This window comes from Phyllostomus discolor, chromosome 13, assembly GCF_004126475.2.
Source record: "Phyllostomus discolor isolate MPI-MPIP mPhyDis1 chromosome 13, mPhyDis1.pri.v3, whole genome shotgun sequence".
Taxonomy (NCBI): domain Eukaryota; kingdom Metazoa; phylum Chordata; class Mammalia; order Chiroptera; family Phyllostomidae; genus Phyllostomus; species Phyllostomus discolor.
Window position 1 is genome coordinate 46,947,277 of NC_040915.2, and position 15,152 is coordinate 46,962,428.

General features: G+C 58.9%; 1 protein-coding gene across 4 annotated transcripts in view; it reads left to right on the forward strand.

Annotated features, from left to right (window-relative positions):
* TPCN1 (two pore segment channel 1) overlaps positions 1 to 15,152 on the forward strand; it is a 49,360-nt gene that overhangs the window by 15,118 nt on the left and 19,090 nt on the right. For all 4 annotated transcript variants that reach the window (XR_004900387.1, XR_004900388.1, XM_036013895.1 and 1 more), the window contains exons 3-9: positions 8,108 to 8,235; positions 11,693 to 11,869; positions 12,293 to 12,406; positions 13,214 to 13,344; positions 14,225 to 14,313; positions 14,479 to 14,513; positions 14,981 to 15,039. Coding sequence is in view for 2 of the 4 variants with exons in the window: in XM_036013895.1 (XP_035869788.1) it covers positions 8,108 to 8,235; positions 11,693 to 11,869; positions 12,293 to 12,406; positions 13,214 to 13,344; positions 14,225 to 14,313; positions 14,479 to 14,513; positions 14,981 to 15,039 (733 nt within the window). In the remaining 2 variants the exon portion in view is untranslated. The remainder of the gene's footprint in view (positions 1 to 8,107; positions 8,236 to 11,692; positions 11,870 to 12,292; positions 12,407 to 13,213; positions 13,345 to 14,224; positions 14,314 to 14,478; positions 14,514 to 14,980; positions 15,040 to 15,152) is intronic.

Genomic DNA, 15,152 nt, shown 5'->3' on the forward strand with positions numbered 1-15,152 from the left:
TCTTCTGAGCAGAGCTGCCGGCCGTGGCAGCAGATCCAGGTGCTGGGGCGTGGCCAGTGTTCAGGAGGCTCTGGCCAGGCTCCCAGCTGCTCCCAGGTAGGGGCTAGCGCGGACCTCTGCTCCGTGCTGAGCGGACGGCAGCAGCAGCAGCAGCAGCAGCACGGAGGGCACGGCTCCCAGCCAGCCTTGGTCCTCCAGCACTGCTGGTCCGCTGACCCCGTGCAGGGGCCCGGGGAGTGCCCGTGTGCCGTGAAAAGCGCCTCCCGTCTCCGTGCGCTGCTCTGCCGCTCCCAGCCCCATCCCCGCGTGCTCCACAATTAGCATTGCTGATGCTTCCCAGCGAGTGCGGACAGATGTTCGCACAGGTGCTGCACTCTTCACTGGGTAAACAGAGTGGGGCGTGCGTGCCTCCGAGTGTGCGTGTGTGTGAAGCGTGGGGCCTTTGAGAGGCGCGTAGTCTTTACAAGTGTTTTTTTTTTTTCAAAGCATCTGAAGCACTTTGCACACGGTAGGCGCTCAATAAATACTGCGTGATGAGTGACTGGCGGGAGGGAAAGCCTTTTGTTTCACAGTGAGCCCCGTGGCACAGGAGCGGGAAGTACAGTCGCAAGTTAAACCTTGAACTTCACAGACTAGGGAAGGTAGAAATCAGGTCCTGCCTCGCCACGAGATTACCCGCGGGCACCTGCAAACCACTTGTGCTCTCTCTGCGTAGGCCAGAGGTGTGGTGGAGGGTGTGCCAAGGTACGGATCTTTACGCAAAGGGTGGTGAGGAGGGTTAGATGCTAGAAATTGCCTCAGTGGCTCCTCAGATGAAGTGTCCTTTAAGTGGGAGCTCTCCACGGCTCCCCCGGGAAGAGGGACTTGGATTTTGCCCAGGCAGGATGTTTATGAATGGGGTTATGACGGCAGCTGAGACTGGCCACCCGGCTGCGTGTTTCCCATCGGTGCACGCAGTCCAAGCGCCCTGCTGGTAGAACTCACCGGTTCAAGTCCAGTCTCCTTAACATGCGTGCAGCCACCCGCTGTCCCTGCAGGTGAGGGGCAGGGGATGAGTGCTCAGACCGTCTGGCCTCGGACCCCAGCTTGGCCACTCTCTCGCTCTGTGACCTTGAGCAAATCACTTAGCTTCTCTGGGCCTTAGTTTCCCCCTCTGTAAACTGGAGATGAGGACAGTCTGGGGTTCATAGGGCTTTTTCGACCCTTGGAACTCTGTTTGGTGCGCGTTAAATGCTCATCGTGGGCTGTAGTTCTTGCTACCATTCCCGGGACATCAGCCTCGTCTCTGGCTCTTGGAACCTCAGGATTCCTGAGCCTTCTGGGTTCCCAAACAGGCCCTGCTGTTTGCATCTCTGTGTTTTGTGTGTGATCCTCCCCATTTCTGGAAGGTATCCCCAGTCCGGGGCCCCACCCCAGCCACCCTGTGACACCTCTTTGTCCTTCAAAAGCCTGCACGGACATCACCCCTGAATCCCTCTCTGCCTCTGCCCACCAGCCCCCGTGAGGGGAGTTGTTGTCACATCCTTTTCTAGGCTTTTGTAACCAACAAGTGACTTGAACGCACCAGAATCACATTTCTTCTTTCGCCTCCTGGTAGTGCACCCTGTGAGGACGCAACTCACGGTTTTACTTTTTCAAAAATCTGACACCTAGCATAATGCCTGGTATACAGTGGGTGCTGCATAAATGTCTCCTCCAATTAAGTCATGCTTATCTGCATCTGGAAAGTCAGCCTTTGCAGTCTCACCCTCCCCTTTGTCTCTCCCAAATGACTACATTTTCCCCTTAAGACCAGAGAGCTGCTGTCAAGGTCATGTTGACACCCTCAGGGTGGAAGGTTCCCGGGCGACCGCCTGGGAGTCGGCACCTGGGACAGTGACCACTGCCCTGGGTCACTGAGGGGGGCTCATTTTCCCAGCCCCTCGTGCCTTTCCGTTCCTCTCCGGTTACTGTTCTCAGCTTTCTGGCCAGTTCAAGGCCCTTCCACGGCCAGCCTTACGTATCGACAGGAAACCCCTCTGGATTTGGCCACTTAGGACCCTGTCAGCTGGCCGGAAACAAAGTCGGAGGTGGTGCCAGGCATTATCCTGGGCCGTTTCAGACCACACCCCCTCCTCCTAGAACAGTGTGTGACCCATGGGACTGGCCTGGGTGAGCTTTTCGTTTTCCCTTTCCGCCTCTGGCTGAGGCCTCTGGCAAGACGGGGCCTTGGGCCCGAGTCCAGCGATTCAACTGGGAGGGCTCTGTGCCAGTTCTCCCCACTCTGGGGGTCGGCATATGGGCCCGGGGCTCCGCCCGGGGCTGCAGCCTTCTCTGATGTGTGTGGGTGATGTGGGTCTACCTCCCACACCATCCTGCAACCAGTCATCAGCCAGAGAAGGCCTGAGCGGAAGGAAAGGTGCCCTCTGCTTGCTTTCGGTGAAGTGTCTCCCGCCCAGTTTGTATCTGGGGGCCTTGGTGGAGCCCGCCGGCACCGAGGCAGCGTGGCGACGCCGTGCCTGGAACACTCCTAAGTGTCACTCTGCTTTATTTCCCTCTCCTCTGCAAGCTTTTTCCCATGGAGTGGGGCTCTCAGCGACAACTGGCGAGCAGTTGGGCGATGGCTCGTTGTCATTCTGGCGGGCACCGGTTTCCGGAGGGCTCCGAGTGCTGTGTGGGTACTGGCATTTGTTTCCGCGGTGCCCGGAGCGCGGCTGGCACCGGTCCCAGTTAATGGATGAAGAAACTGAGGCTCTGGGGATTAGATCGTGAACCGGGAGAAGGGAGGGGTGCAGCTGGGAGTGAACTTGGGTGCTCGGGCTATCTTTTGTCTTGAAGAGGATGTGCAGGGCTGTGTGTGTAGTGGGGTGTGTGTGTGTGTGTGTGTGTGTGTGTGTGTGTTTAGAATGTGTGAGGTTGTGTATACATAAGAGAGAATGAAAGGAAGCGAGTTGCGTCCTCGGTATAAACCTGCTCAGGGCAGTCATTGCCTTGCATTCTTTCTGATCAGGGCTGCCTCCCGTGAGGAGGGGGTTCATAGGCCTTTTATCCGAAGCAGCCTCCTGCCCCAGGCCCCAAACGAAGGCCCCGGGTGGCTTACCCAGCCCAGCAGACTCCGCACTCGCCGGGTGGGAGGCGGGTCACGGAGGCCCTCCCTCCGCCTGTTCGTTCCCTGTCCTCCGCGGTGCAGCTTTATGGCCGGCATATGGAAACTGTTTCTATTTACCCAGCACCACCAGGACGCTGCTGCACGCTGTGCTCCAGCGAACGGAACCCTTGGATTCCCCGCAGGGCCGTTTCAGAGGCTGCATGCAAAGCAGCCAGCTGTTTTGCAGGGAGCGTCTGGGCCCTGTTACATCAGCGTTGCCATCTGTGCAAACAGGTCATCCCGGTTTGTCTGCCTGTCCTCCGGATGGGGAGCTCCTCTCGCACTTGGAGGCAGAGCTTCTGGTATTGTTTTGTATCCTAATGGCTTCCAGTTCGGGGGTGTTTTTGATTTTTTTTTTTTTAAGTTTCTTCTCCTGCCAGTGATGTTAGTTCACCTCCCCCGGCCGATCGCCAGGACTCGGGGAGGGTAGTTGAGGGGTAGGTATTACGTAAGTCTTTGGTGGCTGAGGTCTCGGGCCTGGAGAAGGCTGGGTTTCACATGAGTGCTCTCTGCCCGGGGCACCAGAAGTGCAGAACAAGATGTTTCCCGTGGGGGAACTTTCCCCGGAGGCGCAGAACGGGATCTTCCTGGTTGCCAAGAATGTTCCTGGTCAGCCCCCCCCGCCCCCCCGGCCCTCTGAAACCTCCTGCCAGCAGAGAAACGGGCTTGCAGTGAGGGCCCGGACCACGGCCGCTCCCACCCTCCTGCCCGCTGTGGGCCTTTCCCCTTCTTCCCTCCGTGTCCGGCCCCACTGCCGCCGAGGCGGAAATGCTGAGACGAGGGCCAGCTGTCGTGTTCCTGGAGGAGGCGGCGGAGGGCCAGCTCCCCGACGGCCCCGCCGTGAGGTCGTGCTGTCTCCTGGAGCGCGGCCTTTGCGGCAGGCCTCCACCCTGCCTCGCCAGCTGTCCCGGGAGAAGGTGCCCCGCCCCGGGTATGGGTAAGGACGGCGCCGGGGTCCTAGGTCACCCGCACCGATTCTTGCTTAGTCTCTAACAGTCCCCCATGCGAGGGCCGGCCCAGCACACGGGATGGGGCTGGACCTGGGGGGCTGTGGTGAGAGCCCACCTGACGACTTTGGTGGCCAGGACCCCTTCGGAGCAGGGGACGCTCAGAAAGAATCCGGCACCAACCATCTACCTAGGGACCTTTTCTCCCAGGAAGCGCAGACTTGGCCCAGGTGGGCAGGAGTAGATCAGGGCCTGGCTGCAGGCCACCGGGGCAGGTGGGTGCTAATTGTCACTGGGCTCTGAGACTCCCCAGGCAGAGGACCTGGGGCACACCCATTGGGCTTCAGCAGGGATGTGGGGACAGGCCATCCCCTGGGACTTGGTGCCCAGCGGCGACCAGGGGAACGGGGTGGGGGAGAGTTCCCCGCAGCCCCCACTTCCAGCTCTGAGGGAGGGAGCACATTCTGAGGAGGCCCCTGGGATCGGTTCCCCAGGAAGCCTCACGTCACTGGGGCCTCGTGCCCCCGCCTCCACCCGGCCTAATACCGGCCACGCTCGGGTGGCCCTCTGACCTCCAATGGGCCCCCTCGTGCCCCCTGCCTTCTTCTCCTTTAAAGGCCATAATTGTCCTTTCCCTTTAGGGGACTGCTGAGCCTTTGAGCATTCCCATAACTGCAGCAATAAAGCACTTGGGACTTGGAGCCCGTCCATCACCCCTCTGGCCACTTCTCCAACCTGGGAGTGGGAAACAGAGCAGAGGGGGCAGGGGCGGGGCCCCACATGGCGCCCCCAGCCCCACTTCCGGCGGTGCATTCAGAGTGCTTCTGAACTCGGCCGTGAGGCTGCTGACTCCGCTAGAGGCAGCGAATGAAAGGAATGGGAGGGAGGTTTGCAGCTCCTTGCCTTCCGTCTGCGGCCTTTCTGTGACCCCGAACGCTCTGGGGCCTGGTGTGAAGGGGGCTCTTTGAAGTCACCTGTGGCTCTCTTGAAAAGCCCCTCGGTGGCCCTGGACTCCCTTGTCTGTCACCAGGGCCTTTCAGCCCTCAAACAGGCTATCAGAGAGCCACACACAAGCTATCGGGCTTTGCCTCCTGGTCCCTGGCCCGCAAGCCAAGGTCTGTGTTCCGAGCAAGTGCAAGGCTGAATGGCCAGAAGCCCGGAACAAAGTCCGCCTCAGAGGGGAGAATTCTCCATTCTTCTCCTCAGCGGTGCTGGTCACATTTTATTTTTCCTTTCTCTTCTATTGGAGGCGCTGCTCTGAATTGCTCCTATTCAAAATAGTCGCTCTTCGGCAGGTCCTTGAAAGAATGATCTTTAGAAACTGCAAAGGGGTCACGTCAGCCCCCTCCGAGCGCCCTTGGGCCCCTGCAGGCCGGCTGGAGTCCGCTCTCGAGGCTCCGCTCGCCACACCTGCTGTGCCCTCCGGCCGCCGGCTGTTTTAAGTGTCCCCAGGAGCGTGCCATAGCCTCCCTTTCAGATGTGTGTCAGCCTTGCTCCCTGGAGTCTGAGACCACCCTGGGCTCTCAGGACCCCTCGGTGGGTGAGTGAGACAGAAGTGCCCGCCCTCGCGGGCTGGCATCCGTCCCCGGCAGGGAGACAGGCCCCGAACAGGCCCGCCAGTAAATGACCACTCGGTGGGAGACGGGTGCGGGGTCCAACCGCAGGAGGAAGCAGAGAGCGGTGTGGGGGACACAGAGGGTGATGGTGACGTGACCCCCCGGTGGAGTCCAAGGCAGCCCGTGAGAGGACGGTGGTGGGCGGACCCCCGGGAGATGGGGAAGGCGGCCAGGTGAAGATCTGGGGAGGGCAGAGCCGGGGGAGCAGTGAGCACTGGGAGAGTGATGGACGCCTGCACCCGCACGGGCACTGTTGTGCTGTTACCTGGGCCCGCCGTGTCTCGAACCCGGCTCCTGCCATGGTGTGTGTGTGTGTGTGTGTGTGTGTGTGAAGGTCAGGGAGGCTGGGGCGTGGGCACACCAGAGGGCGGCACCGTCCAGTTGCCTGTGGCTGCACCTGCACTTGCTCCCCAGTCACAGGGTGACTCCTGCTTCCCTGACCCACACGAGCAGGTCGGGGAAGGTGGTTCGGCCTTCTGTCGGTGCCCAGGGCTCCGTCCTTGCAGAAATGGGCACTGGGACCCGAGCTGGGGATCACTGGCCTTGGGCAGCCAGGGGCCAGCATTCCTGAGTGCCAGCAGCAGCAGCCGGGTGTCCCTCGCCCTCCTTGTTCAAGTCCATTTTCGTGGTTTCTGCTGCTGAAGTTTGGTCCTTTTGTGCTACCCCGCAGTCACCTTTCTCGGGTTTCCAGTTCATGAGAGGCAAGTAGCCTCCCGCTTGGGCGCTAACCGGCCTGGATCAGCCCCCAGCCCCGAGTCTCGCCGGCGGGTGACGTCAGGGCAGTCCTTAGCCATGTATTTCCTCACGTCTGCAGTGCGATGCATGCTATTGCCTTGTTCACAGGACTGCTGTGGGAATACATAGGTCGGCTGGTATGAAGTCCTTAGATACGTACGTTATCCATTGCTGTGTTATCCAACCACCTCGACACCCAGTGCCTTGTGACAACAGCCTCATTTCCTTCGCTCGTGACCCTGTAGTCCGGGCAGGGCTCGGCAGGGGCAGCTTCCCCGTGTCCCACCCCCCGCCCCGTGCCAGTGTGGACCCCTGACCGCAGCGGAGATGGCTCGTTCGGCTGGTGGACACGTGGGTGCTGGCTGTGGGCTGGCAGCCCCGCTGGGCTGTGGAGGAGGGACCTGATTCTTCTCACGCGCCTCTCCTCAGCACGGTTTCAAGAGCAAGGGTCCCAAGAGAAAAAGGCGGCAGCATTTGTGTGACCTCAGACGCCATAAGCGTCACATCCTCCACCCTCTACTGGCCAAAGCGCCACAAAGGCTCTGCCGGGACCCGGGCTCCGCCTCTTGGTAGGGAAGCGGGAGGTTCCAGAAGAGCGTGGGGGACGGAAGGGAGCACTGCGCCGTCTTTGGCAGTGAAGCAGAACCCGCCACGGAGTGGGTTTGAAACAGGGTTCTTCATCCTTCTGTGCCGGGGTTCTTAGGAGTGTGGGTTGCGGGGAACCAAATTCTCAGGGTAGGTGTTCCCCTTCCCGATAAGTTAATGAGCTGACAGTCATTTCTAGCTGTCACTGCCGACCACGTGTCAGTGGAGACACTCGGTATTGTGATAAGCAGGCGTAAGTACCAAAGGATCTTTATGGGCTCAGGTTTTGGAAGCGCTCAGAGGCAGATTTCAGGCAGAGCGTGATCCCGGGGCTGCAGCTTGGGTGCCTCCGTTATTGTCTTGCTCTCCGCTGGCTTCCTCCTCACGCAGGCTTTCCCCGCGTGCTGGCGGTGGCCGCCGCCAGCTGCAGCTGGCCAGACTTGGGTCAGCACGCCTTCCTGAACCCAGCCCTGTCCAGGGGAGTGGAGGGGCTCTCAGCGCACCTGTGTCACCTGCCCGGGAGCCAGGGGTGGGGCCAGGAGCCAAAGAATGTTCTCCAAAAACAATCGGGGCAGAGAGGAAAGGACACTGGTGTCAGCAGACAGCAGCAACAGATGACCCCATACCAAGGAACAAATCCAATTATTTAATTTTTTGACTAAGTGGAATATTAACATGCATCCAAAAGCCAAAAGTCAACAAAAAGGTCACTTCCTTTGAGTGACACTTCTACTCCCCTCCCCATCTCTCTCGTAGGGACCCAGTTTCATCGAGTTCTCATTTCCCTTTCCCATGTGTTTTTCCTCTGGTCAAATAGATAGCTGTGTGTTTTCTCGTTTCTTCCCTGTTTTTACACAAAAAATATATGCGCTCTTTTGCCCTTGCTTTCTTCACTTAACAAGAGCAATAAACATATTTTAACTAGCCATGCGAATTTTTGCTGCCCGAGCGCACGGAATGGAGCACAGACTTACCAGTAATGGCACACAGGTCTGAGCAGGGGAGGCGCCTGCCAGCCTTTGTTTGCTTCTGGTGAACAGCGGCTTCGTTCTCTTGCGCCCGGGTTGCAAGTGAGCCTTTCTCTTCTCCCCATGCAGATGGGGGCAGCTGTGCCGTCCATGACCTCCGGGACCCCAGCCTGAGCTCGGAGGGCGAGGGCTTCCCATCCAGCCCCCCCGGACACAACTGGGAGATGAATTACCAAGAGGCAGCGATCTACCTCCAGGTGAGTGCCGCTGGGCCCGGATCCAGCCCAGCCCCAGCCCTTCCCGGCCCCTGTGGGTGGAGGAGGGGAGCCGGGCTCTGTTCGGTGCCCAGGAATTCAGCCGCAGCCTCGGCTCTCTGCGTGAGCTTCTCACCTGTATGACAGGGAGAGCCGATTTGACGGTGTCCACATGGGAAGGGCAGTAGACTCGGGCTGGTCACGTGACCCCCATGTGTGGCTCCACCTGCCCCCGAGGCTCCCCGAGCCTGTGCCCTTGGCCTTCTCCGCCTCACTTTCCCTCCTCAGAGGCACACAGACAGGCCGCTTCCCGGGAGGGAGTCCTCCTTTGTACACTTGATACCGTAGCAGGGGTTTGCTGGCCTAGCGTGCGGGGGGGCGCAGAGGTCTTTATTCCTTTCCTGCTTAACTTGCTGTTGCCTTTTGTTTCTCGTTTCATGTTTGGGCGTTGTTGCCGTTTTTATAAAAATAAGCCTTTTTAAAATAAAAGTACTACATGTTTGTTACAGTAATTTAAGTACAGAGGGAATGTAAAAATACTTCCACCTAAGGCCAGCACTGTTCATATGTACTTTAAGAATGATACATAGGTTCTATGTGTTTTCTAAGATAACTTTGGTTGTGTGGTATCTACAGTTGTATAGCCCGCTGTTTCCGTAACATGTAGCATAAGCTTTTGTCACATGTTACTGTAACTCCTGTAAGCAAGTTCTAATGAGCTGAATAATTATATTAGACAACTGCGTCCCAGTTTGCTTCAGTATCCTGGTAAGGATGGATGTGTTCCCTCGTTTTGTATTATGCATTTCCCCGTTATAAAGTACAGTCCAAGGGCCATTTCTGCATGAAGCTATCCCTTTCTCTCTTTAATATCTAGGGTCGTTTTATCAGGAAAGACTCGAGTCGTGGAATTACTGGGTGAAAGGAATGCACATCTTTCAGGGCCCTGGATGTGGAGCGTTAAATGCTCCCCAGGGGCCATTGCCTCTCACCTGTCGGTTTCATCACCATGACACACTGCCACCCTCATCTGCCGCTGTGCGATTTCAGTTTCCGGGGTGCCCCGAGTAGGGTTTGGCTGGGGAACTGGAGTCTTTCTTACATTTATTTGCATGATAATTATCCCTAATTCTTTTTCTTTGAAGCAGCTTTCCATTGCAACGACCTGTTTTATTTATTTATTTTTTAAGTTTAATTAAAACCAGACATTTTTCTGGTGGCCGTGCAGTTGGCTGTGTGTTTCTAGGTTTTCTGCAGGGTCGCAGCTGTGCTCCTCAACAGTGAGCTCTGGGTCAGGATAAGGCTGAAGCATGTTTGAGGGACGTTCAGGCCTGCCTGTTGACCTGACAGGGTCACCCAGGGTCACCCTGGGCACTGTCACCTTCTCCCAGGTTGACTAGGTGCTAGACACCCACGAGGACGGGGTGGGTCAACACCCAGAATTAGCATGGCCTGGGGCTTTTCAGAAACCCGATCATTTCCTCTTTCTTGAAGCAGGTGGGAATATTAGTGATGAAAACATCTAAGTGGGCGCTTGCTCGTTTTTCTAACGGCCCTCGGAGGTGGTTCAGTCACCGCCCACTTTTAGACCGAGACTCGGAGGGGCTGACCGAGTCCGAAGCCACCCAGCCACTAAGTCGCAGAGCGTGGGTTTAAACCGTGTCTGTCTAGCCTCCAAATTGCCTTCTTTCTCTTATACATCGTTGCCTCATTTCTAGACCCACCACGTGTATCTACTTGCAAATGAGCCGTACGGCTGTTGGAAAACAGGTTACGGAACAGCAGTGGTAGCTTGACCGCTTTTGTAGAACACTCATGCCCACACATGCAGACACATGTATAGGTACATACATACACACACACACACGGATACAGCAGCATATACCTGCGTGTGTGTGTTTTCGAGCAGATACCCATGCATGTTGGAAAGTTGTTCATCTCCATATTAAAGGTGATTAGCTGACGGAGTTTTCACGACCTGATAACCCTGTGAATGATTTGAATTATTTTTATCAAAAAATGCATTAGTTTTAAAACTATCAAATCAGAACTGGGGTTTCGCTGCTTTTTGGTCAGACGGTCCTCCTCTTCCTGCTCCGCCGCTGAGCTGCGCAGCGCACAGACCCCGAGCCAGGCCGCTGCTGCCCTTGGGCGTCTGGCCCCTCGCTGCTTTAAGGATGCCTGGTCCCTGCAGTTCCTCTTCCCAGATTTTATCTGTCAGCTCCCTCGCTGTCGGGAGCCATGTGCTCAGCGGTTGGGGTGCCTCCAAGATGTTCCCGTTTTCCGTGTGGACTTCCGTCCCGGGGCGCAGAGAGCGAGGCCCTGGAAGTCCCGTACAACTGGCCTGCCTTCTTCTTTTTCTTCATCTCACTCACCATCAGCAGCCAGGAAACGAGGCCAGAGTTCTCTGGGGGTCTGGGCTGGAATCCAGTGACATGGGTCCTATTTCCCTCAGTCCCTATGGGTGGAGCCCTCACTCCCCGCCTCCTGCGGCAGCTCCCGGTCCGCAGTGGAAGTCAAGGCCCCCGCGTCAGTGGTTTCCTCCAGGCGGACCTTCGACCCTGGCTGTTTGCGCAGAGAGCTTCCCAGAGCATTGCACTTCTTCATTAATCCGAACCAGAGGCTTCTGCGTGGCCACTGTGGGTGTGCCACGGCGGCCGTGGTGAAAAACCGCAGCCCCGTGCAGATCACAGTGCCGGCAGCGAGGCTCGCCCAGCCTGCCCTCTGGTTGACAGCCGGGATGTGTGTTCCCTCGTTGGGTGCCTGCGGTTGGCCTTTGTCTGCTGGGAATGAGAGTGGTGACGTAGCCAGCTTCAGGGAAGCGATCTGCTCCCCACAGGGAAGGTCAGAGCCCCCCACTTCCCGGCTACCGGACAGGCACCAACCAGCCTGGGCTGGGCCTGGAGAAGCGGTCCTTTGCAAAAATGGTTCATCCTCCCAAACATCTATGAAACGCCTGGGGTGTGTAGCAGACGCTGTCCTAAGTTTGTTCTTGCAGGAGCCCCGAGAGGAAGGGCTGGTGTTATCTCGCTGCCAGCTGGAGAAGGTGAAGGGACTCTCTCAGTGTTCCCCAAGGAGGAATGGTGGGGGGCTGTGCTTGTTTACCCCGGAATCTCTTCCCCCCGCCAAGCTTTGCATTCTGCTGACATTTCTGAGAGTGAGGGTTTGGCCTCTGAAGGGCCCACGTGTGCCCACTGCTCTGCCTTCCCTTCCCTTTTTGCCCTGTGACCCCTCCGTGTGGGTTTTTGGAGGCAGTGAGTCTCTTTAGCCCCCTTGGCAGGCCCGGGGGAGGCTCAGCCACTGCGCAGTTCTGCGGCCACATAGCACCTCTCAGTTTCCATCATCTGCCAGCTCTGGTCCGAACCTTCTCTCATCCGCCCAGGCCCCTCCTTGCCCCGCCTCCCGGGCCCACGTGCCGTGTCTCAGAGGCTTGCCGCCCACGTGACTCTTGTCTCCCCAGGAAGGTGAGAATAACGACAAGTTCTTCACCCACCCCAAGAACGCCAAAGCGCTGGCGGCCTACCTCTTCGCACACAACCACCTCTTCTACCTGATGGAGCTGTCCACAGCCCTGCTCCTGCTGCTGCTGTCCCTGTGCGAGGCCCCCGCCGTCCCCGCGCTCCGGCTCGGCATCTACGTGAGTGTGCGCGTGGCCGGGAGCCCCTGCTCTCCCGGGGGGGGGGGGCGGGGAGCACCAGAAGCTGTCCTCAAGCTAACGCGAGCCTGAGAGGGAACATTCTGGAAGGGCAGACAGTGGGAATGGGTTTAAAAGAGACAGGCCCTGGGAGGTCCCAGGGGCCTCAGGGGCAGCGATGACTCCCTGGTCTCGCTTGGGGTCCTCGGTCCGTCTGTGATTCTGCTCCCCCAGAAATTCCAGGGAGGGTGCCATCTGGCCGCCTCCCTTAGGGCCAGGGCCTGCACCTCGGCCCCTGGGGGGCAGCACCCCCGATAGCAGTGCCACCCACTCTCTCCGTCCTCAGGGGAAAAGGCGGGCGGTGTGGTTGACAGTGGGGAGGACAGGGGACCGCTGACACCACGTCTCCACACCCTCTGCTGGCAGGTCCACGCGACCCTGGAGCTGCTCGCCCTCATGGTGGTTGTCTTTGAGCTTTGCATGAAGTTGCGGTGGCTGGGCCTGCACACCTTTATCCGGCACAGACGGACTATGGTCAAGGTGACGTGTCCACTCCTTACGGCTTTTCCCTCCCGCATCACCTTCCAGCCCGTCTCTTCAGTTCAATTCCAAACCCCCCTGCGCTCAGAAGTGTCACCCTGGGTCCCTGCCCTCGCCCTGCTCCGGTGGGTGGGTCACAGTGCTGCTGACAGTAGCTAATGTGATTCCGGATTTGGGGCGTGCTGAGCACCGGACCAGTAACCTGTGCGGGAAGATGCATTACTGTTCCTAGTTCCCATCCGGCCGGACAGCCGAGAACGGGGTCTAAACCCCAGAGAGAATGGGGTCCAGCCCCAGGTCAGTGTGGCCTCCAGGCCCACGCCGGTCTGCAGTCGGCACTGTACACATGCTCTCTGTGCCACGGACAGGAGCACGAGTAGGAATGCGTCAGGGTGGCGCTCTGCAGTGTGAAAGGCACGCACACATGTCCAGAGAAAGTGTCCAAGGAATCAGAGGTCAAGGGGCTCTGCAGACCTCCCTCGGGGGTCTTCACCGTGGAGGTCAGGAGAGCCGAAACGAGGGGGAGGGTAGATGTGGCCGGGCAGAGCGGCAGTTTTGCTCCATGAAGACCACCTGAGCAACTGCTGGGAGCGCGCCCCTTGGGTTCCCTGTCCTGGGACCACCCATAGGTGCCCGCAGCCTCAGGCTCTTCTCCACAGGCCGCTTGGTGTGGGGGGAGGGCCCTGGAGAGAGGGTACGGGCCCCTCCAGACCAGAGCGGGCCGTATCCAGCCAGCCGCGAGGTTAGGGTGTTTGGGAGGGCGCCTGGGCAGAGGAGCTGACGGTGCTCCGTGTCTCTGCGCCCCAGACCTCTGTGCTGGCGGTGCAGTTCGTCGAGGCCATCGTGGTGCTGGTGCGGCAGGCGTCCCACGTGCGGGTGACCAGGGCGCTGCGCTGCATCTTCCTGGTGGACTGTCGGTACTGCGGCGGCGTCCGGCGGTAAGGCCGGGGGCGGAGCTGCTCAGACAGGCTCACCGTGGCCGGGCCTGGGCCTCTGGGCCAGCGGAGCGGGGCCCGGGGGGTCCAGTAGCGATACGATCCATGCCGCACATTGGGAGGATCTCAGCACGCTCTCTTCCCTCCGCTATTCCACCCACACAGAGAGGACGGCGGGGTGTCAGCTGAAGTTTAGGCCCCCTGACTCCAGGTCCCAGGCTCTGCCCCATCTCACTCACAGCTCTCTGGGCCTGGCTCCGCTCCCTAAGCACGTTATATGCCCGAACACAGCAGCAGCAGCACCACCTAGAGCAGGCAACTTGGCAAAGAGTCCACAGGACTCGGCAGCCTGTCCTGGTGCCTCCCCTGAGACCAGGGGACTGCTCCCAAGCCAGACCGTCCACCTGGAGTTCAGCTGAGCTTTGAAGACTGCATCCGGAAAATCTGTTGCCTGGGGTGCTGTTGATAAGATGGGCTGGCAATTCATTCTTTCTGCCCGTCCGCAAAGCTGGACACAAGTGTCTGAGGCCCAGGGAGCCCCAAACTGTCTTCCTGCATCCCACTCCTTGCGGAAGCTGACCTTTGCACCTGAGGCCATGCTCTTGGCCTTCGGCTGCTCCCTCCCTCTCTTGCGTGCACCCGCCTGCTTGCATTCTGTAGGCAGGAGGAGGTGGCGGTGGGTGCTACCCCCACCTCCCTTCTCCCGGTCACCCGCTGAGAGGAGATCTCCCAGGACAACACTCTGCATGATGTCACAGGCTGGGGCACAGTGGGATTTAGTGTCTGTGGGTCAGGAGCACCAGGCCCAGTCTCCGTGAGCGTGTCTTCGGGCCCCGCCCCTGCTGCGCCTCACCCACCCCTCTTGGCGCCCGTGTCTCCCCAGCAACCTGCGGCAGATCTTCCAGTCCCTGCCGCCCTTCATGGACATCCTCCTGCTGCTGCTCTTCTTCATGATCATTTTCGCCATCCTCGGTGAGCTCCCCGCGCCCTGGGCCCAGGCGGTCTCTGGAAGCACAGTCCCAGGGGGAGAAAAATTGTACTCGGACAGCTTTGGAAATTCAGACAGGTCCTTTTGACATCTGGATTTGGGACCTCTCCCCTAACCCTCTTTTCAATCTGTTTTCCACCACCTTCTAGGTTTCTACTTGTTCTCCCCTAATCCTTCAGACCCCGTAAGTAACCACCGTGTTTTGTCTGTTTCTTCCTCTATGGGAGGCCTTTCCCCTCGGGCAAGGCAGCTGGACGGGAGGCCCTGCCTGGCTTCTCATCCCTGCTCGCGGCCCCTGAGGGTCCCTGTTACCCAGACTTGAGCTGTTTCCTTCCTTGAGCATTAAGGGGCATGTTAGTCCATCCTGAGAGCCATGTTTCCAGGGTCAGATTTGGAACGTGGGAATGTTTGGAGGTTTCAGTGAAGGAGAGTCAAGCTAATTGTGCAAATGTGTGACTCTCTAGGAGAAAAGTCCCAAAGTCACCTGTCTACTTCTGCCAGCCCTCAGGGATTCTGGGGGAGGAGGAAGAGTGGGTGGGGTGGGGAGGGAGAGGGCCAGGGCGCTCCAGGTGGCCCACGGTAGCCTGTTCCAGGCTGGCGCGGGCTCTCGGGCTGGCGCCAGCATGTCCTTCTGCCTCCTTTCCCGGACAGTACTTCAGCACCCTGGAGAGCAGCATCGTCAGCCTGTTCGTGCTTCTGACCACTGCCAAGTGAGTTTCAGCTCTGCTGTGGCCCCTGCCCTCGGCTAGTGCCCAGCCAGCGGCCGGGGGCACTGTGGGGACTCAGAGTGGCCTGTGACTGAGAGTCAGGGAGGGTGGGGTGC